This window comes from Scylla paramamosain, chromosome 11 (genome assembly GCF_035594125.1).
Source record: "Scylla paramamosain isolate STU-SP2022 chromosome 11, ASM3559412v1, whole genome shotgun sequence".
NCBI lineage: Eukaryota > Metazoa > Arthropoda > Malacostraca > Decapoda > Portunidae > Scylla > Scylla paramamosain.
Window position 1 is genome coordinate 8,039,324 of NC_087161.1, and position 23,884 is coordinate 8,063,207.

Genomic DNA, 23,884 nt, shown 5'->3' on the forward strand with positions numbered 1-23,884 from the left:
AGATCGGCATGCTAGGAAATATATGGAATGGATATCAAGAGGCAAGCGACCACGAGGGAGACCAAGGAAGGGATGGAAGGGATTGAAGAGAGCCTAAGTAGAAGAGGAAAGACAATGGTCGAGGTGATGGAGAACAGAAAATATGAAGACCGAGACGGATGGAGGAGTATTGTCCGGATGTCATCGAACTGACAGGCTTATAGCCTAACCGGCGTCTGGTGAAGTGAAGTGAAGTTGTTGTTGGATAAAAAAGTGTGGGGGAAAAGAAGATGTATTGATGAGGGAAAGTGGGTGGGAAGAGAAGTGTGAAGGAAAGTAGGAGGTAGATAGTATGTGGGCTTAACTACATTGCTTATTTTTTATTTATTTACTTTATTTTATTTATTTTTATTTTTTTCCAGCGACTCAGAGCACGGGGCCTGAAGGAGAGGGGAACTCTCCAAGGCCCAAGGTCTTGGACCCAAGGGTCCAAGGCGTCTGGTGAGAAAGGTGAGAATATATATATATATATATATATATATATATATATATATATATATATATATATATATATATATATATATATATATATATATATATATATATATACACACACACACACACACACACAGACACACGAATATATTCCTTATATTTTTTATCTTTTATACAGAAGAATTTGATTTGTTATAAACATTTCTTTTTATTCATCTTTAGTATATTTCTATATAATTATAAAAAATGCGTCAGTGCATTCGAACGTGGCCTCTTGCTCCTTGCCAAACATGTACTGCTCGACGATATTGACATTGGCTTAAGGTTTATATTTTACAGGTGCTGGTTTGAACGATTAATATGTAGCTCTGATATGCATTTACAATTGTAAGATAAAGTAAGAATATTCCAAATAAACATGGTTTTAAGCATGTTTTCTTTCTTTTGTCACTTATTTATAGTTAAAATACATAAGGAAATCAAATTGAAGGAGTCAGGATACAGCGCCGTCCTTTCCCCAGCAGGTCCATCGGGGCGGCGCGGCTGTACCTCACCTCCCACATTTTCGTCCTGCACGGCAGTCAACATGACTAAATTCGGCAACTTGACGACAGATTCCGGCGTTCAAGCCCTTAATGATTACTTGGGTGACAGGAGCTACGTGGAAGGGTGAGTGGGAGAGGCGGGAGATAGGCGAGGTGAGGGCCATGTGACGGAACCTGGTGCTGGTGGTGGTGGTGGCAGGGAGTATATTTGGTGACACATCAAGGCTGCTGCTGTGTTGGACACGCGGGCGGTGATTGGCGTGCGTGTTCAGGGGGGTCGAGTGTGAATGCAGTGAGGGTGACCTGCAGGAAGCTGTGGATGTGCTCCGCCAGCTAGGGCATAGCTCACCACTCGGGCAGGTAAACGTGCCCATAGTTGAAAAAAGAAGAAAAATGATTAATTAATGAATGTTAATATTAATAATATTGTTTTATTGCTGTTTTAACCAATTCACCGTACGTATTTATAGCCCATCGCAGGTTCTACACCATAGTTTGCAGCATTTCTAGCCCCATTTTACCCTGTCGGAAATTAATAAGTTTAGAAAAGGGGGGGGGGCGTCAGGGGGAGCGAAGCCCTCCCTCCCTCCCGCAGTTAGGTTACAAAATGTTAGGTTAGTTTACCTTTTGGGGAGGGTCTAGTAAGTTAGGGGGGTAGATTTTGTCTAGAAAAATACAGTTGCTATTTAAGATAAAAAAAAAAGTTCAATAAATTTATGGATGAGGATGATGGGTGAAAATTGGTATGTAGGTTTTTTTTTCATGTAGGGACTTCAGCATGTTGGCCTGATGGTTTCTTGCAGCTTCACTTATTTTTTTTGTGTTATGTACTGTTAGGTTGCTGAGGAACAAGCCTAAAGTGAAAAGTAAGCTGCAATCCTACTCTACCATAGGGAAAAAAAGGAATAAAAAAAAAGAAGCAAAATGCAGTTTTATGCTATACTATTGTTCTTTGTCTCAATGCAGAACAACCTAAGGACCTCACAGGAAAGTGAAATTTTAGGCTAAGCAAATACAGTGAAATTAAAAGAGGGAGCTCTGCACAGTAAAGATACTTGGGCCATGAAACTGATATTGTTGCAGATTTGCACAATACACAGCATGTAGGTATGGCTGTCCCTCTGTCTTAGATCTTTGTAGGGCTTGAAGTCTGAATGGGCTCTTGGAATGGAACCTGTTTCTAGGTCAGCAAGTGTATTGCAAATTATATCCATGCTATTCTTATGTGTTGCTTTTTGGTATATGTTAAAACTGTCTTATGATACTGTAGTGTTCTATAACTTGTAAAATTCAGGATTTAATCATAACTTCACTTGAGATGTATTTATGACAGCATAATTGAAGCCTTTGTACCCAGTGTGACAGATCCCTGAGAAGAATTCCTCTCTGTAATCAAAATACTTATTTGTATTGAGCATTTTCTACTTCTAGCAATATTCACAAAAACACAAGGTACACACTGTATAGAGATGAAGTAAGTACACCATCACTTGTCATACAAGAAATTAGATGTCATAGAAAATAAACTTTAAAGATTCAGTTTTCTTTAGATGGTTTGTATGTCTTTCTCATTTATATTTATCTAATACTTATATACAGTGGAACTTTGGTTACTAAATGCTTCCCTTTTTTTTAACAGTGGTTTTTAAACAAAATTTTGAACTCATTACTGCTTCGGTTGTGGTACCATAATTCAATTCTAGAACAAAGTTACTTGATTTCAAATATTAAGATACTGTAAAAGCTACTGTTTATTAGTAATTTAGTTTCCATAAATATCTACTTTGTTTTCTTATATATTTGGAGGAGATACACAGAGTGTTCCACTGTATATAGAATGGAATATATACCATCCTATGGTAATTTGTTTTATGCATTTTTTTTTTTATGTAGGAGGGACACCAGCCAATGACAAAAATCGCTCCCCCCCAAAAAAAAAAAAAAAAAAAACAGATGCCGGTTCCTGAATAGGCTCCGAAGTGGTAGTCAAAAAATTGAAGGATAAGTGTCTTGAAACCTCCCTCTTGAAAGGGTTCAAGTCATATGAAAGTGGAAATACAGAAGCAGGCAGGGAGTTCCAGAGTTTACCAGAGAAAGGAAATACTGGTTAACTCATACATTATAGAGGCAGACAGAATAGGGGTGAGAGAAAGAAGAAAGTCTTGTGCAGTGAGGCCGCAGGAGGAGGGGAGGCATGCAGTTAGCAAGATCAGAAGTTCAGTTAGAATGAAAATAGCAGTAGAAGACAGCAAGAGATGCAACATTGTGGCAATGAGAAGAGGCTGAAGAGAGTCAGTTGGAGGAGAGGAGTTGATGAGAAATAGCTTTTGATTCCACCCTGTCTAAAAGAGCAGTACGAGTGGAACCCCCCAGACATGTGAAGCATACTCCATACATGGACAGTAAGGCCCTTGTACAGAGTTAACAGCTGGGGGGGGGGGTGAGAAAAACAGCAAGAAAGGTCTCAGAATGTCTAACTTCATAGAAGCCATCTTAGAAATGATATGTGAAGTTTCCAGTTTAGATTATAAGAAAAGGACAGACCGAGGATGTTCAGTGTAGAAGTGGGGATAGTTGTCTGGAAGGTTGCATTGACTTGATAAATGGAGGAATTGAGTTTTTGAGGCATTGAACAATACCAAGTTTGCTCTATCCCAGTCAGAAATTTTAGAGAGATCAGAAGTCAAGCATTCTGTGGCTTCACTGTGTGAAATGTTTACTTCCTGAAGGGTTGGATGTCTACGAAATGACATGGAAAAGTGCAGGGTGGTATCATCAGCATAGGAGTGGATAGGACAAGAAGTTTTTTTTAGAAGATCATTTATAAATAATAGGAAGAGAGTGGGTGACAGGACAGAACCCTGAGAAACACTACTTTTAATAGATTCAGAAGAACAGTGACTGTTTACTACAGCAGCAATAGAATGGTCAGAAAAGAAACTTTAGATGAAGTTAGAGAGAAAGATAGAAGCTGTAGGAGGGTAGTTTGGAAATCAAAGCTTTGTGCCAGACTCTATCAAAAGCTTTTGATATGTCTAAGGCAACAGCAAAAACTTCATCAAAATCTAAGAGGATGACTAAGACTCAGTAAGGAAAGCCAGAAGATCATCAGTAGAGCGGCCTTGATGGAACCCATATTGGTTATCAGATAGAAGGTTGTGAAGTGATAGATATTTAAGAATCTTCCTGTTGAGGATAGATTAAAAAACTTTAGATAGGCAGGAAATTAAAGCAATAGGATGGTAGTTTGAGGGATTAGAATGGTCACTTTTTTTTAGGAACAGGCTGAATGTAGGCAAACTTCCAACAAGAAGGAAAGGTAGATGTTGACAGAGTTAAAAGAGTTTGACTAGACAAGGTGCAAGCATGGAGGCATAGTTTTAGAGAACAATAGAAGGGACCCCATCAGGTCCATAAGGACCTTCTGAGGGTTTAAGACAGCAAGGGCATAGAAAACCTCATTGTGAAGAATATTAATAGGTAGCATGAAGTAGTCAGTAGTCAGTATTTGTAGTAATGAATTTATTATATACAGTGGAACCTCGGTTCTCAAACTTAATTTGTTCCTGAATGCCGTTTAAAATCCAAAATGTTTGAAAACCAAAACTATTTCCCCCATAGGAATCAATGTAAAATGGATTAATCCGTTCCCAGACACCAGTCTATTCTGTCTTAGCAGCTTATGACGGACGCTTCCACAAGTAAGGTGGCTGCTTCACAACATCTCCGGCTCACAAATTATTTATCTAGAAAGGATGTAATGAATAAACTTAGTGACACAGAACTCATCAGAAGAAACTATTTAGACCAATCTAGTGAGGGAAGCCTTACAGAGTGGCACAGAAGCAACCCTCTTACTGCCAAAATGAAGGTGATCATAACAGTTAGACATCTTGCTGCTTGGAAAGGCTACTAGAAAAATGCAGTTGTGCAGTAATGATGACATTGGGAAACATTGAGAGAGCCACAGGTGGCTCGGGATTACCCCTGGGCACCAAAAATGGTTTGTTTACATTGAAGCTTTTCAGTGGGATCACACTTATCTTATTTCAAAGATTGAATTACTGTCTTACAGTCTGTCTCTCCTCCAAATATATGAAAACAAAGTAGATATTTATAGAAACTATAAATTAGTAATAAATGGCAGCTTTTGTTGTGTCTTAATATTTGAAATCAAGTGACTTTCTTCTAGAACCAAATTATGGTACCACAGCTGAAGCAATAATGAGTTCAAAATTTTGTTCGAAAAGGGAGGCATTAGGTAATCGAGTTTCCACTGTATTATGCTTTAACATCCATTTGGCCGTCTCCCAGGGCCTGATGCATAACTTTTTTTACAGACACTCTCCCAGCCAAGCTGATGTGGCAGTGTTTGAGGGTCTGGGTAAGGCACCAAACCCACAGTTTGCCCATGTCCTCCGCTGGTACTCTCACATCTCCTCCTTTGGTGAGGGCAGATCAAAATTCCCTGGTAGTAAGCCGGCCGTACCATCCAAGGTGGAGGTGAAAGAGGAGGAGGATGATGATGAGGTGGACCTGTTTGGCTCTGATGATGATGAGGAGGAGGTATGCTATTTTTCACTATTTTTGTATTCACTGTATAATTTAAATAAATTTCTATTATACCTGCAGTTGACATAGTGCAGTCCAATCACAATTATCTTTATGGCAGATAGTCAGTTTTAGGAGAGAAAACTTGAGAAGTTTGTTGATTTTGAAAATATGAGTTCATAGCAGCCCAGTGATGTAGTGGTCAGTGCACAGGGCTTACACTTTAGGTCTTGGGCTGGGATCTTGGACTAGGCAGACAAATGCCATTATTTTCTTCCATGTGGTAGCTCCTCTTTGTATAGGATTAAGTTAAGTGGGGGATATAAACTGAAGTAGTGATCTTGCTTCCCAGTAAGACTAGGAATCCTACCCCCTATGTGTATGTTATGATTATTTGTACATCTGCTGCCAGTTAAAGTTGTGCACTGAAGTTTTTTTTGTCACACACACAACTGTTTTTTGCTCTATTTTTCTTGCTGTGAGAAATGGTGAAGCACTTGGCTGATACCTTATTATAAATAGTTCTTTTTGACAAAAGACACCTTTGTTCAGGACACTGTTTCTCTGGGATGGAATTATCATTATTTTCACTGCAAACAGTGCAAAAGTGTACTTATACCCAAAAAAACCCTTGAGGAGTCAATAAGGGCTGTATTAGTTTGGGATACTTGGGGCATACAAGCCATTGACACTTGAAACATTATATCAATTCAAAATCTGTGAAGAAATTTGGCACAATTTCTGAACAAGTGGAACAAGTGTGAGTTCTTAATTGGGTCAATAGTCAACTGAGTGATGACATGTACAGATGTGACATGTGACAGATGTTCAAACTACTTGCTAATGTTTCCACATTTTCATAATGATTCTTCTGTTTCAACTGAGCTGAACACTTTTCTGCACAATGAAACAAGAGTTTATTTATCATGTGCAGCACTTTCATTGGTCGGAGGGTGTATTGTCACATACAAAGTGGGCCATCATTCTCTCTCTCTCTCTCTCTCTCTTGATAAAACAATAAGCAATAAAAGAGAGAGACTGCCAATACATTCCTTGAATATTTTTGTGAAACTGTTTCTTCCCCATCTCAAAACACTAAACCTGAACCAGTTAGTTATCTTTAAAGACTTTCTACCTGACCTTACTTGCTTTTTAATTTTTTCTCTGACCTGCCACTAAATCAGAAATTCAGTCTATCATGAAAAGACTTAAAGTAGCATCACCTGGATATGATGATATCGATATAAGAATTATAAAACAGTGTAGTGAAGAGATATCTCCAGTATCATTCAAGAAAAGTTGTTTCTTAAAACATTTTACAAGTGGCTTAAGTTATTCTGGTATTTAAAAAAGGTAAAAAAAATTTATCTTCTTAGTAAAATTTTTGAGAAAATTGTCACAGACCGATTAATGAACTACCTCACTAAATTTTCACTACTCAGTGATTGTCAATATAGTTTCAGAAGCATTTACAGTACAGAGTTGGCTATTCATCAATTATGTAACAATATTTATGATACATTAGACAAGTTATTTCAGATATCAGTGTTCTGTGATTTGTCAAAGGTTTTTGACACAATGCATCATTCCATCTTACTAGAAAAATTAAGAACTTATGGCGTCTGTGGTCCAGCACATGAGTGGTTCACGAGTTACTTGAGTCACAGGAAACAGTTCACCATAGTCAGTTTTTTAATTTAATTAATTAATTAATTTTTTTTTTATCTCCACACAGATCTGTATAGTATGGTCTGTATATTATGGTGTACTACAGGGATCCATCTTTGGTCCACTATTATTTTTAATATATGCTAATGACATAGTTTGCTGCAGTAATACTCTAATTTTTTTTTTTACTCTATGCTGATGACACCACACTTTATATTCGTGGCAATGACCTTAACATAATGTACTGAATTGTGAATTATCTCATATATATATATATATATATATATATATATATATATATATATATATATATATATATATATATATATATATATATATATATATCGTAATAAATTAAAACAGTAATACTCTAATTTTTTTTTTACTCTATGCTGATGACACCACACTTTATATTCATGGCAATGACCTTAACATAATGTACTGAATTGTGAATTATCTCATATATATATATATATATATATATATATATATATCGTAATAAATTAAAACAAAATACCAACAAAACCTGTTACATGATCTCTTGTCCCCTAATGATTAATATGTCACATAGTGTGAACATAAAAATAAATGATATATATATATATATATATATATATATATATATATATATATATATATATATATATATATATATATATATATATATATATATATATATCAGGAGAAGGAAATAAAATTCTTAGGTGTAATCATTGACTGTAAACTAACTTGGAAGTCTCAGGTATATGATGCATGTAAGAAAATTTCTAAATTCACTTTTTTTTATAAAATTAGGAATTGTATTAATATATCTTGTTTAATACAATTGTACATATCATTAGCACAGCAGCATCTTTTGTACTGTTCAGCAATCTGGGATGGAGCATTCAAAACATACATTGATAAACTCTTTGTAATTTACAAAAAAAAAAAAAAAGTAACATACAAAAAAAAAAACTATTTTTTTTCATAAAGCTAGGTATGAGCACACAAATCCTGTTTCATGAACATAAAATTCTAAAATTGCCAGATGTACTCTTTTTGTAGTCATGTATTTTCATCTATAAATCCCTTCATCTATGTTCTGTAGATAATGGTTTCCGATTTTCTACACACGATGTTGATTTGAGAAGACCCCTTTGTCTAAGAACACCTCACTACAGAACCACTCGTGCCCAACAGAACATCTGCACAAGAGAGGCCAGATGCTGGAATACTGTCACTAGAACTAAGAAATATAAAATCCTTAAACTCGTTCAAATACTCCGTTAAAAATGCTTGCTTTGTCAGTATTCCCCTGATTTGCAACTATGAAATTGAATATTTATATACGTGTGGGTGTTTTTTGTACACATATGTCTGATCTATTTCTGAATCTATGTCTGTCTTTGTGTGTGTGTTTATCAGTCTCTTTGTTTATGTTTGTATAGTCCATTTGTCTCTTTGTATGCTGAAATATCTTAGTGCCATTGTCACTGCATATATGTATGTATGTATGTGTGTATGTGTATGTATATGTGTGCAATGATTTTCAAAATGTGTAGATTAAGTTTATATATATATATATATATATATATATATATATATATATATATATATATATATATATATATATATATATATATATATATATGTGTGTGTGTGTGTGTGTGTGTGTGTGTGTGTGTGTGTGTCTCTCTCTCTCTCTCTCTCTCTCTCTCTCTCTCTCTCTCTCTCTCTCTCTCTCTCTCTCTCTCTCTCTCTCTCTCTCTCTCTCTCTCTCTCTCTCTCTTTTTCAAGGAATATTTTGACGTTATGATTCTATGGACAAGAGCATAATGCTTATTTGTCATAAACTGTGTTGTCAAATTGAAATGTAAACTCTACTGCAGGTCTTTTAAAATTTTCATCCTCATGTTCTCTTTGAATATTATTGGTGCCATCCATTTATTCACTTCTTAGTGGGGAGTGGGATCACATTTTTCTTGTAAGTTGTTTTATGACCAAATTAGCATTTACCATGCACTATATTTCATATGCATGATGTACTGAGAGTGCTTTCATGTACAATTTCACATCACTAAGCAATACACAAAAGAATGCAAGAAAGTTTAAATCAATTGAGCTGGGATGCCGGTCTGATTGAAAGTGATTTTTTTTTTTTCTTCAAACACCACCTTAAACATAAATGAGATTGCTATACATACCACTTGATGAGCCCCAGGAGTATGTGTACTCCCCAATTGAAAACTGCTCTACTGTGTCTTGTGTAATGTCATGTGTTTCATATCTGAACAAATGGTATGACTGCCATTCAGCAAACAGTTTGGGAACATAAATAAGGATAGTAATACTATGCTAAGAGTGTGAAAATTGTGTTGAATGTGTGGTGGTTTGCCTGGGCCACCCTATGTAAGATAGCTGGCTTGGTATGTAAATAGATAAAATGGAATAATGTTGGAGCTTTTGTATGTTTCTCTGTTGATATAGGATAAGTCTAAAATTATGGCTTTACACACAGAAATTTGTCTTCATAATTTTTGTTAAGACATAGATTTATGCTTGTTTCAGGATGCTGAGGCTGCCAGGGTGAGGGAGGAGCGCCTTGCCAGTTATGCAGCCAAGAAGGCAGCTAAGCCAGGCCCCATTGCAAAGTCTCAGATTTTGTTGGATTGCAAGCCATGGGACGATGAGACAGACATGAAGGCTATGGAAGATATGGTCCGAACCATCTCCATGGACGGACTTGTTTGGGGTGGTAGTAAGTATTTACTTTGTTTTTTTTATTTATTTATTTATTTATTTTATTTTATTTTTATTTTTATTTTTTTTATTGATTTTTTTTATTTTTTTTATTTTTTTTTGCTTTCAGATTCTAGGAATTACATTAAAAAGAATGAAAAGACAGTTTTAGTTTTGCAGTTAAATTTTTACTTCCTGACAAGTACACTCTTGATGGTATAGTGGGCCATGAGACTGTCCCTTTCCACCATGGGGCAACAGCGATAAAGGAGTGTGAATGATGTGTGTGGTGCTTTGTCTGGGTCACCTTGTGTGCCAGCCTGATATACAGATAGAAATACACACTTGTATATCCATTCACTGCACAGACTATAGGAAGAGCTTGTTCCTGCTAGCAAACTGTAAAGAGTAATGGGAAGTGAAAGTAGGATTGGAAGGCACCATTGAGGTCAAAAATAAGAAAGGGACGTGCTGGTGAAGTGGGGTCGTTTCAAGGGATAAAATAATACTAGATATTTGAATTATTGCACTCATCAAAGTTCATCATATGAAAACCCAGTTTTTCATATTAGAGATAGAACATTCTATGTTCAGAAATATTACCAGTGACATTAAATCTCTGTAATAAGGTCTTGCCTATTTACTAGGCATATGTCCCTACTAAATGGAGTTGGAAAATTCTTTCCCTACAAACATGGTGATAAAAAAAAAATACACAAGACAAATAAAGGGAATATTTTACATTTAATGAAGAGGAAATGAAATGATTAGTGGTTCATATAAAGATATGAGATGGTGAGGAGAAAGAGGAGAGACAAAATAAGAAGACCAAGCTAATGAGGAGCCATTCTAGCCTCTCGTGAATCTCTTAATGTTAGAGGCAACTTTGTCTTAATACAGAGGGCTTTATGCTGTACTTTCTTGTTTGTTTTTGCATTTAATCTTTACCCATGAGTGAGGAAGGTACTGACCCAAAGTAAAGATAGAACAAAATACATTAAAGATTATCAGATAATTGAGCTGAACTACTTGAGAAGTACATATGTAGTATTGCAAGGTAGGATAAGGGTATGTAACTATGGTTCATGAAATACAGTAAGGTAAAGTTAAAATTAAAGCTTTGTTTCAAATTATTCAAGGGAGCACTTACTAATTCATTATTATTTCATTTTAGGTAAGCTCAATCCTCTTGCATTTGGCATCATGAAACTGAGCATTCTCTGTACAGTGGAAGATGCTAAGGTATCAGTGGACGACTTGATTGAGAAGATCATGGAATTTGAAGACTTCGTGCAAAGTGTGGATGTGGCAGCCTTCAACAAGGTCTAAGGCAAACCTCCCAAAAGCCTGCTGCTTCCTTCTCCTCATACCCAGTTTGTTGTCCCTGCCACTTGTTGTCAAGGAAACTCTTCCATAGTTTTAAAGGAAGATGCAGATGTTTTTATTAAAGCCATGGAAAAGTTGAATTTAGTTTACTTTCACTCCAGTTTTAAAAGCTACTCATGTGGGAAAATGAGGAGCAGATGAGTAAGTGAGAAATGTACACATGCAGGAAAGAGGTTGTTCCTGGCAATTGCCTCCAACATAAAATGTGCTGTACATACATCTTTGAGGGAGCTGAAGCAATGAACTGTCTCACACTGAAATGGGAAGGTCTTTAGAGTTCAGGAGAGGCTTCATTGTAAGGTCAGGAGCAAAGTATGCAACTTAATTTAAGAATCATGAAAGGCAAGTAGACTTTTTTATGATTTCATTAAGTTGAATTGATGGATGCATACTTTTTTTTAAATAAAGTAAGTGCAGTCCAAATTGTGAGGTTCGTACAGGCAAGAATAAGATCAAGACATTGACTAAACCTCTTTTTGGAATAAGTGAAGACAAGAATCAGTACAGACAGCTAACTGTTAAACTATAACTACAGTCACCTATGTGAAAACACAGTAATTAATTCACCCAGAAAGATAATTACACTTTCTACTGGATTTTTTACTCACTTGTATGAAAACATTGCTTTCTATAATAATGAATATATTGTGGTCATTTATAATGGGTAGTAGTAGTGAGTCATTACTGTCACCTATCATAATAGCTATGTGTTCAGACCACAAAATAAATCTTCATTGACCATATATGAGGACCCTAGAGCCAGTGATGTAAGTGCAAAAAAAAAAAAAAAAAAAAAAAAAAAAAAAAAAGACTCAGTTTTGTGAGTTTCAAAATGCAATATCTCTTCAATGGATTGAGATAGCAATGACTTGTATCAAAACATTCAGAACTATTTACAGCTATTTAGTTGAATTATATTATGAAGTTACAATTAAATTACATTATTAAAAATAAATAGGTGACTGCATTTTTCTTCGATATGATTTTAAAGATATAACACAGCTACATTAAAATTGTATCTAGCTACACTAAAATTGTATCTAGCACCCACACATTGTGTATTTCCTTTATTCTATCAAGTTTGATTTTCTATATACTAACAGGGGAATCAACCACTGAAGTCTTCTTTTTAGTGAACTTATCAATTTTATGAAGCAAAATCATGACATAAATGTCTGGGGGGGTTCCACTCATACCACTCTTTTAGACAGGGTGGAATCAAAAGCTTTTCGTCTCATCAACTCCTCTCCTCTAACTGACTGTCTTCAGCCTCTTTCTCATCACCACAATATTGCATCTCTAGCTATCTTCTGGTATTTTCATGCTAACTGCTCTTCTAATCTTGCTAAGCCTTCTCTCCTTCTGTGGCCTCACTGCACAAGACTTTCTTCTTTCTCTCACCTCTATTCTGTTCACCTCTCTAATGCAAGAGTTAACCAGTATTCTCAATCATTCATCCCTTTCTCTGGTAAACTCCGGAACTCCCTGCCTGCTTCCGTATTTCTTCAAGAGGGAGGTTTCAAGACACTTCTTCAATTTTTGACTACCGCTTTGAACCCTTTTTGGGGACCGGCATATCAGTCAGCTTTTTTTTTTTTTATTGGATTTGTTGCCCTTGGCTGGTGTCCCTCCTACATAAAAAAAAAAGAAAAATAGTTCCTAAGATGAACACAAATGAGAAGAATGATACAAGCTTAAAAAATGAAACTGGAAGGAAATAAGACAAAAGAACTAATAAATGTTATGAAAATATACTGGTATAAAAGATAATAGAATATAAAGAAATAATAAAATCATCTGATGCTTCCAAAGCTCACATAGGCTTCCCTCATGCTTTTTCATCTTTTAGTGATAATTTTCTTCCATTTTTCTTCCTCTGGAGGGTCCTTGCTCCTCAGGGGGTACACTGTTGCCCGCCATAATAATGAAAAGCTTACATGTTGTGTAAAAGCAAAATTGAGACACCAGCCTGTCATTCAAGGGTAGCAAGCAGGCTGGAGGGAGGGAAACTGTGAAGTGTGTTGGTGTGGTTGTGCCTTGGCAAAATACATGACTCGTAGCATGAGCTGTCATTGCCTGGCTCTTCCTGCGCTGCTGTGATGATGGGGTTACTTCTCTCTGGCCCCAGCAACTGAAAGCTTTCACTCAAGCATGGCAAAAAGGTTCTGTGGATAGTTTTAACTTGGATGGATTTTTAACCCTATTTCAGGGTCTATTCTGACATCTGTGCTCTCTCCCATCATGATAGGAAGATTGGGGAAGACAATGCAATAAAAATAATAATTAGATTGCTTACGTCACTCTGGCTTTAGATGCCTAATATATTCATCAGTGTACACAGTATATTTCTATGAAAGTGATTGGTTAACAGGAGTTATGATGAATAATAAACATATAATGCCAAGGCAAGTATGAGTGACAAGGAAACTGAGTGAGTGAGGGAATGGTGCAGCCAGTCACAAGAGGCATTACAAATGTACATTTCCAGAATAAATGCTGACAAATTGCAACATTTTGTATCACAGCTGTACATGTGACTGAATACCTTAATGTATAATAAAAGATATCTGTTGGGCCATTTGTTGGATTCTTGAGTTAAATAAGTAATTCCTTTTGAAGTTAAATTAATTATTGCAACTTGTTTTTCTCTCAAATGTCACCACACATTTGAAAAATAGCCTGGTGTATCCCTGCACCCTCCCAAACACTGAAAGCCCTATTTTATCTTCCAATTAAGATTTTCTCCCTCTTTTTATTCCTCACCAAAGTCATCATGTATACCTATCTTCATTATATATATACATGTTGTACCTGACAATCTGAGAAACCTTACCACTGATAGTAGGTAATGCACTCATGACTAAAGCTTCAGAATAACTTTGCTCTATGTAGTTCATCATCACTCAGCAGCAGCCCTGTGGCTTACGAGTATCAGTATGGACTGTAACCTGTGTAGTAAAAGAGTCAAGTTTATCTTGAAAGTAGAAGTGATAAAATTTAGCATATCAGACACAATGGTTATCTAAAGATTGCTGGAACTGGACTGAGTTTCATTGTAGAGTAACCTGTAACAAATGAACTATATATTTAAAAACTACACTAAAGGATCCTAAATAATTATTACAAGGATTTATGTAAAACCTTAGTTTCAATTGTGTATTTATTTTTTTACAACTGAAGAGAAATTCAAATTTAGCCTTAATTTGCGTGTGTGTGTGTGTGTGTGTGTGTGTGTGTGTGTGTGTGTGTATCGGAGACACCTTATTTCAGATATCCCAATCCAAAGAAATGTTAGCTTAATAAAGTTGGAAAAAATAAATAAATATTTTCATACATTTGTTTTTTCCCAAAATCAGTGGGGTAGCAAGAAAAAACAGTGCACGAATGCACAAAAATCCTTTAAATCCATATAAATCTTTTTACTTAACAATTTCAAAATTCTTAAAATCTAAACAATTATGACTGAATAAAAGCTCCAACATGATAAGCCTTCACTTACAAGCATCTCACATTTATTGCTTGCCTGGAAAATTTTAATATTATTTGTCTTATGATCAAGAGAACCTTTAGTCTTGGAAGTTCAAAATGAGAAAGCAAGAATTTAGTTTGAGATGATGAGACAAAAAAAATTATGAGGAGAGTAAAAATTTAGTCTAAGATGATAGGAAAAGAATTAAGTGAACAAAAACAAAAATTTAGTGAAAAAAAATTTAGTGAGATGATGGGAAAAAATTAATCTGACATGAGAAGAGAGTAAAAATTTAGTTGGAGATGATTGGAGAACAAAAATGTAGTCAGAAATGATGAGAAAACAAAAAACAAAAATTTAGTCTGTGATGATAGAACAAAAATTTAGTCTGAGGTGATGGGAAAACAAAAATTTAGTCTGAGATGATGGGAGAACAAAAATTTAGTCTGAGGTGATAAGAAAACAAAAATTTAGTCTGAAATGATAGAACAAAAAATTTAGCCCCAGATGATGGGAAAGCAAAATTTTAGTCTGACATGAGAGAAGAGCAAAAATTCAAATAATCTGACATGAGAGGAGACTCTGAGGAGTGAAAAAGGGCAAAGACTTGGAGGAAGGTAATACAGCTGAGCATAACGATTGGAAATTATCAGAAGTTTCCTGGGAAGAAGTGAGAGTTCTGAAATCCACACCCAATGGAATTAGATAGAAAGTTTTGTACTTGCTTATAGTGACTGGGGATTGGGAAGAAAAACTGATCTTTAGTATGAAAGAGGAGGGAGAATTGGGATTTATCAGATATGGGAGAAGGTTTGGGAGATGTAGTGCAGTGTCAGTGAGGAATGATAACAGGGGGAGACTGGGGCTGTGGGGCCTGGCAGGGGAAGACTGGAGGTGTGGGGAGTTGGCAGGGGGAGACTGGGAGTGTGAGGCCTAGAAGCAGAAGACTGGGGCTGTGAGGGCCTGGCAAGGGAAGACTGGGGCTATGGAGCCCTGGCAGGGGGAGACTGGGGCTGTGTGGGCCAGGCAGGGGAAGATTGGGGGCATGGAGATTGGGACAAGGTGGGTGAAGAACCTAGGCAGGGCTGGTCTAGGAGCAGGATGTCCCAGAGCAAAAGCATGTATTTACAATACACAAGTCAACTCTACCTTCCACCTCTTTCTTCACCATCTTCAGGGCCAGTGAATATTTTCCCTGTACAAGTAAAGCTTTTACTGCCTCTTGCATCTCCTGCTCCTGCTGTAGCCATCTAAAAGTAGGCCTCACACCTGCAAGAAAATAAAATGTCTAAGAACTAAACATTTACTTAGGAAAACACACACACACACACCAATAAATGTCATGTAATAAGAGACCTGATTGGAATTATAAATTAGATAACAAGCATCTGAAAAAGAAGAAGACTTATGTGTAATAATAAACACATAAATGACAAAGTAAGGAACACACACCACTTGTTGGCAAATATGAGGAAATCACTTAGATACAAAGATGCATATGAAGAAATTATGAAGAAAATAATTGAAACATTTGTAAGACTAACACTTGAATATGCAACGTTAGTATGGAATTCACATATGAAGAAAAAAAAAATAAATAAATAAAAAAAAAAAATAAATAAATAAACAGATAAATAAAAAATAAATAAATAAAAATGAATAAATAAATAAGTAAATATATAGCAAAAGTGGGGTGGATTTTGCTATGGGTGACATGGACAGTCACCTATGAGCAGGATTAGAAAGAAAAAAAATAATAAATAAATAAATAAATAAATAAATAAATAAATAAATAAAATAAAAAATCTGGATTTTTGGGTTATATATTTTTATTTTTTTGGGGGGGACTATTTATTTTTTTGTTTATTCCTCATATCAATATGTAAATAAGCTTAAATAATCAATTAAAAAGTAACCTAGAATGAAATAAAAGATTTGAATTTTTTTTATGTAGGAAGAGCACCAGCTAAAGAAAAAAAAAAAAAAAAAAAAAAAAAGACAGTGAGGTATTGGTTTCCGAACAGAATCAAAAGCAGTCATCAAAAATTTAAGGATAAGTGTCTTGAAACCTCCTCCTTGAAAGAGTTTAAGTCATAGGAGGGAGAAGATACAGAAGTAGGCAAGGAGTTCCAGAGTTTGGCAGAGAAAGGGATGAATGATTGAGAATACTGGCTAACTCTTGCATTAGAGGGGTAGACGAGAGAACAAGGGACAAAAGAAAGAAAAAAGTCTTGTATAGTGAGGCTGCAGGAAGAGAGAAGGCCTGCAGTTAGCAAGATCAGAAGAGCAGTTAGCACAAAAAGAGCAGTAGAAGATAGGTAGAGATGCAACATTAAAGATCAGAAGAGCAGTTAGCATGAAAAGAGCGGTAGAGAAGATAGATAGAGACACAACATTACGGTGATGAGAAAGAGGCTGAAGACAGTCAGTTAGAGGAGAGAAGTTGATGAGATGAAAAGCTTTTGATTTCACCCTGTCTAAAAGAGCGGTATGAGTGGAACCCCCAGGCATGTATGTCACTTATGTTTCTGAGGCTTCGCTGTGAGAACTGTTTATTTCCTGAAGGGTTGGATGTCTATGAAGGGGTGAAAAAGTGTAGGGTGGTATTAGAATTTGGTATTTGGTTTAGAACATCATTGATGAATAATATGAAGAGAGTGGGTAACAGGACAGAACCGTGAGGAACACCACTGTTAATAAATTTAGAATAACAGTGACCATCTAACACAGCAGCAATAAAATGGTCAGAAAGGAAACTTGAGATGAAGTTACAGAGAGAAGCATAGAAGCTGTAGGAGGATAGTTTGGAAATCAAAGCTTAGTGCCAGACTCTATTAAAAGCTTTTGATATGACTAAGCCAATGGCAAAGGTTTAACCAAAATCTCTAAAAGAGGATGACGAAAACTCAGTAAGGAAAGCCAGATCACCAGATCAACAGAACCCATACTGGTGATCATATAGAAGGCTGTGAAGTAATAGATGTTTAATAATCTTCCTGTTGAGGATAGATTAAAAAATTTAGCGAGGCAGGAAATTAAAGCAATAGGACAGTAGATTGAGGCATTAGAATGGTCACCCTTTTAAGAAACAGGATGAATGAAGGCAAACTTCTAGCAAGATGGAAAGGTAGATGTTGACAGACAGAGTTGAAAGAGTTTGACTAGACAAGGTGCAAGCACAGAGACAGTTTTGGAGAACAATAGGAGGGACCCCATCAGGTCCATAAGTCTTCTGAGGGTTAAGGCCTGTGAGGGCATGGAAAACGTCACTACAAAGGATCTTAATGGGTCACATGAAGTAGCCAGAGGATGGAGGAGTGGGGAACAAGCCCTGAATTGCCCAAGGTAGAGCTTTTAGCAAAGGTTTGAGCAAAGAGTTCGACTTTAGAAATAGATGAGATAGCAGAGGTGTCATCAGATTGAAATAAAAGAGGGAAAGATGAAGAAGTAAAGTTACTGGAAATGTTATTGGAGATGTTTTTGGCTAAGTGGCAGAAGTCTTGAAGGTCAGAAATCTTGAAAGATTTTAATACTTTCTATTAATGAAGAACAGACACTTGTTTAGGTCATGCTGATACAGATTGGTCCAGTTGGACAAAATCTGTGTTAACATGTCCTGTACAGCAAATGAATGGGTCACACTTCTACTTTTACATTTTTTATGTATATGTACATATATAGACCTTAATTATCAATATGATATAAAACAAAATTTTGTTATGTAAAATATCTAAAAAAAAAAAAGAAAATAAAAAGACTTAGGTTGTTTTTTTCTATTTATTTATTTTTTATTCTATGGGTGTTTTTAATGGCAGCCTTGCCTATGGATGACATGGACAGTCACCTATGAGTGACATGGACAGTTGCCTAAAGGTGACATGGACAGTCACTTATGAGCAGGGTTGGCATTAAAAAAAAACCACCCCCCCACAAAAAAAAAAAAAAAAAAAAAAAAAAAAAAAAATAAATAAATAAAATAAATAAATAAATAAATAAAAAAAATAAAGAGTAAAAAAATAAAAATAAATAAATAAATAAAAAAACAAGAAAATAAATAAAAAAATAAATAAAAAATAACTTTTTTTTTTTTTTGGGGGGGGGGGGAGATTTTTAAATAAAATATTTTGCACATAAAAATTTAGTTCTATATCACATTGGTAATTAAGGTCTATATATGTACATGTACATAAAAAAGGCAAAAATAGTCAAGTCTGATCTGTTCATTCCTGTATAGTACAAGTTAACACAGGCTTTGTCCAAATGGACCAACCTGTATCAGCATGACCTAAATAAATGTCTGATCTTCATTAAAAGCATGTCAGAATATTTCAAGATCTAACTCCCCTTGTAATTTTTGGCACCTAGCCAAAAACATCTACAATAACTTTGCTTCTTCATCTTTCCTTTCTTTGTTTGAATCTGATGGCACCAATGCCATCTCATCTATTTCTAAAGCTGAATTCTTCACTCAAACCTTTGCTAAAAACCCTACCTTGGATAATTCAGGGCTTGTTTCTCCCTCTCCTCCACCCTCTGACTACTTCATACTACCTATTAAAATCCTTTGCAATGATGTTTTCCATGCCCTCACTGACCTTAACCCTCAGAAAGCTTATGAACCTGATGGGGTCCCTCACATTGTTCTCTGAAACTGTGACTCCATGCTTGCACCTTGCCTAGTCAAACTTTTCCAGCTCTGTCTGTCAACATCTACCTTTCCTTGGTGGAAGTTTGCCTATATTTGGTGAAACATTTGCTGTTGGCCTAGTCATATCAAAAGCTTTTAATAGAGTCCGGCACAAAGCTTTAATTTCCAAACTACCTTCCTATGGCTTCTATCCTTCTCTCTGTAACTTCACCTAAAGTTTCCTCTCTGACCATTCTATTGCTGCTGTGGCAGATGGTCACTGTTCTTCTAAATCTATTAACAGTGGTTTTCTTCAGGGTTCTGTCCTGTCACTCACTCTCTTCATATTATTAATTAATGATCTTCTAAACCAAACTTCTTGTCCTATCCACCCATATGCTGATATACCACCCTGTACTTTTCTATGTCTTCGTAGACATCCAACCCTTCACGCAGTAAACAGTTCATGCAGGGAAACCACAGAATGCCTGACATCTGAGCTCTCTAAAATTTCTGATTGGGGCAGAGCAAACTTAATATTGTTCAATGCCTCAACCTCAAAATCTCAATTCCTCCATCTATCAACTCAACACAACCTTCCAGACAACTATCCCCTCTTCTTCAGTGACACTCAATTGTCCCCCTCTTCTACAACGAACGTCCTTGGTCTCCCCTTTACTTATAATCCAAACTGGAAACTCCACATCTCATCTCTAGCTAAAAAGCTTCTATGAAGTTAGGCATCATGAGTTCTCTCACTCTTCCAGGTGCTAACTCTGTACAGGGGTCTTGTCTGTCCATGTATGGAGTATGCTTCACATGTACTGGGGGTGGGGGGTGGGGGGCATTCCACTCATACCACTCTTTTAGACAAGGTGGAATCAAAAGCTTTTCATCTCATCAACTCCTCTCCTCTAACTGACTGTCTTCAGACTCTCTCTCTCATCGCTGAAATGTTGCATCTCTTGCTATCTTCTACTGTTATTTTCATGCCAACTGCTCTTCTGATCTTATTAACTGCATGCCTCCCATCCTCCTGCAGCCTCATGGGACAAGATTTTTTTCATTCTCTCACCCCTATTCTGTCCACCTCTCTAATGCAAAAGTTAACCAGTATTCTCAATCATTCATCCCTTTCTCTGATAAACTCTGGAACTTCCTGGCTGCTTGTCAGTCTCAGGTCAGGGTTCCTAGCTAATGGATGTGTTTAGTGAGCAGTGACCTGACGCTAGAGCTGACTAGTGTAGACATAGCGCCTTGTGTTGCTGAGTCATCTGGTTGTGTTAGTTCTCCTGTTCTTGAGGCCTTCATTGCGAAGGTCTCAGAGGTAGAGGCTGAGTTCCATCGAAGGATCTCGGAGGTGCAGGCTGAGTTTTGTGAGAATATCTCAGACCTGCAGGCTGAGTTCTGTGAGAGGATCTCAGCACCTGTGGGAGGGTTGTGTCCCACTATCACCATACCTAGTAAGGCGACAGAGGAGCAGTGGCCAGTTGTGTGCAGGGGCACCAAGAGGCTGAAGGTCCTCAAGGCGCCTTGCATGGAGATGAGGAACCCCCTTCAGGGTGTTGGAGGGAGTGACAGAGGAGGAGGTGGACATGGTAGGAGGAGACAAGGAGAAGGAGGGGGCAGATGTAGTTACTCTGGCCCAAGGTAGAGTGCTTGTGCTTGGTGATAGTCAGGTTAGGCATTTAGATAGTGTGTTCTGTACCAGTGATAGGAAGTGTAGGTCGAGGATGTGTTTATCAAGTGCTGGGATAGGGAAGGTAGCTGACAGACTAGACATGTGCTTGGAAAATGATGGTACCAAGCCCATTGTTTATCTTAGCACGGGAGGGAATGACCTTGGTAAGGTCAGGAGTGAGGAGCTGTTTGGGAGGTTTAGGCAGGCTTTGGATAGGATTAGGGACAAGGGAGGAATCCCTGTGGTATGTGGTGTCTTGCCGAGGAAGGTGCTGAGTGGCTGTCCAGGGCTATTACAGTGAATTGCAGGCTCGTGAATCATTGTAATAGTAATGGATGGACGTTCATAGACAAATGGGACCTCTTCTATGGTAGGGACACCTTGTACGCCAGGGATGGAGTGCACTTATCATGCAAGGGTGTTCAGGTTTTGGCCGGAACACTAGAGTGGGAGGCAACTGAACTCCAGTGCTTTTTTCGTTAGACAAGAGGGAGGAAGGGGTTGTGAGGTTGAAATAAAGGACAAATTAGTTAAATCTAGAAAGGCAACTAGCTCAGAGAAGGTAAGAAATAGCTTAAGTGTTTACTACACAAATTGTAGAAGTATTTTGAATAAAATAGATTTGTGTAGAGGAATGGTGTGTGTAGAGAACTATGATATCATTGCTTTAACAGAAACTTGGTTAGATATGTCAGGAAAAGTATTTAATCCAGAGGTTAAGATAGATGGGTATACACTATTCTACAAAGACAGGGAAAACAGAAGAGGACGCGGCATCGCGTTATATGTTAGGGACATGTGGGGGTGTAAGGCAAGAGGAGGGAAGAAGTGTCCAGAAGGGTTGGAGGAGGGAGAGAGGGGAAGATATGTGTGAGTATGTTGGAGGGTCAGGTCATGCTGATATGGGAGAGGTGAGGTCGAGGCAAGTAGATGAGGGAGTGGAGAGGATGGAAGGGGCCAAGATGAGAGGATTAGGTAAAGTAAATCTAGATGAGTTGTATAAATATTTCATAAATTGCATACAGAACAATTAGCAAACATCTCATATAGACCAATAAGATCACAGAAAAATTACCTTAAAATGGATGATTGTTAGGTTAAAACACAATATAGGGCAGAAGAGAAGTATATGTAAGAGACTAAAGACAGGGGAAGAAGTTTTAAGGCCACAGTATAATTAATTAGTTTGAACAGTCAGGAGGTTAACGAGGAAAGCTAAAAGCAATTATAAATTAAAGGTAGCCAGCCAGGCGAAGATGGACCCCAAGGAATTTTATCATGTATATAGGACAAAGAATAAGGAAACTATAGGTCTATTAAAGACAGCAGATGGGGAGCTGGTTAGTTCTAGGGAGAAAATTAGTAAAATTCTAAATGAGTATTTTTTTAACTGTCTTCACCCAGGAAAACATGCAAGGTATGCTGAATAGTGAACAGATGTTTAGAGCTGATGAGAATGAGAAGCTGACAGATATTACCATAACTAATATGGTAATATCTGTCAGCTTCTCATTCTCATCTGCTCTAGACAGTACCCATTTTTAAGAAAGGAGATAAAACTTTAATGTCTAATTATAGACCTGTCAGCTTAACTTCTGTTTTAGGTAAAATAATGGAGTTAATAATAGTGAAGAGCATTTGGGAGCATTTAGACAAACATAACTTGATAAATCAGCCACAGCATGGCTTCACAAAAGAGAAGTCTTGCCTGACTAACTTGTTAAGTTTTTACAGTAAAGTGTACAAGGCAGCAGATAATGGTGATAGTTATGACATCTTATATCTGGACTTTAGTAAAGTATTTGAGAAGGTACCCCATCAGAGGCTCCTGAGAAAGGTTAAGGCACATGGGATAGATGGGAAGGTGTTAGGCTGGATAAGGTCATCATGGGCAAGTGACAAGCGACAGTTATAATAAATGGCTCTAAATCCAAGTGGGATCATGTAATTAGTGGGGTGCCACAGGGATCAGTATTAGGGCCATTGTTCGTTTTCAATATATATTGGGTGGTGGAATTAGTAATGATGTTAGTAAATTTGTGGATGACATAAAGATAGGTAGATTGATTAGGTCAGAATCAGATGCCATTGCCTTGCAGGTAGATTCGGATAGGATGAACAAATGGATGGACAGATGGCAAATGCAGTTTAATATCAACAAATGCAAAGTACTTAGTGTAGGTAGAGGAAACCCACACAGTAGGTATACAATAAACAACGAAACTCTGGTAGGTTCAGGATATGAAAAAGATTTAGGAGTTATAGTTAGCTCTGAACTCCATCTAAGAAAGCAATGCATAGAGGCAAGAAATGGCAAATAGGGTATAAGGATTAATTTTTAGGAGTGTTAAAAGCAGAAGGCCTGAAGTAATACTAAAGTTATATTTGGCATTGGTCAGACCTCATCTAGATTACTGTAATGTATCCCCACATAACAGGAAGGATATAGGTCTATTAGAATCAGCACAAAGGAGAATGACTAAAAGGATACAGGGGATGAGGAGTATTCCTTACGAGGCAAGACTGAAACTGTTAAATTTACATTCTTTAGAGAGACGTAGGTTAAGAGGGGACCTGATAGAAGTCTTTAAGTAGTATAAGGGTTATAACAAGGGGGATGTAAGCAAAATTCTTAGGATCAGTAACCAGGACAAAATAAGAAATAATTTAAGCTTAAGAAAGAGATAGGAAGAAACTGGTCCTCAAACAGAGTGGTAGATGAATTGAACAGACTCAGTAATCAAGTTGTTAGTGCTAAGACA

General features: G+C 36.8%; 2 protein-coding genes across 9 annotated transcripts in view; one reads left to right on the plus strand and one right to left on the minus strand.

The window, feature by feature from the left end:
- The first annotated feature begins 961 nt into the window (after positions 1–961).
- On the plus strand, positions 962–11,425 carry LOC135104915 (elongation factor 1-beta-like). The gene is made up of 4 exons (XM_064012673.1): positions 962–1,143; positions 5,360–5,585; positions 9,789–9,978; positions 11,134–11,425. The coding sequence occupies exons 1-4, from the start codon at positions 1,061–1,063 to the stop codon at positions 11,286–11,288; spliced, it is 654 nt and encodes a 217-aa protein (XP_063868743.1). The 5' UTR covers positions 962–1,060; the 3' UTR covers positions 11,289–11,425.
- Positions 10,126–23,884, minus strand: part of LOC135104914 (uncharacterized) — a 58,660-nt gene continuing 44,901 nt past the window's right edge. For 5 of the 8 annotated variants that reach the window (XM_064012669.1, XM_064012667.1, XM_064012666.1 and 2 more), the window contains one exon: positions 14,492–16,083. In XM_064012669.1, the coding sequence (XP_063868739.1) occupies positions 15,905–16,083 (179 nt within the window). In that variant the 3' untranslated portion in view covers positions 14,492–15,904. Of the gene's footprint in view, positions 10,359–11,133; positions 14,294–14,491; positions 16,084–23,884 lie in introns of those variants that run through there. The other 3 variants (XR_010270593.1, XM_064012671.1, XM_064012670.1) reach the window with 3 other exon arrangements.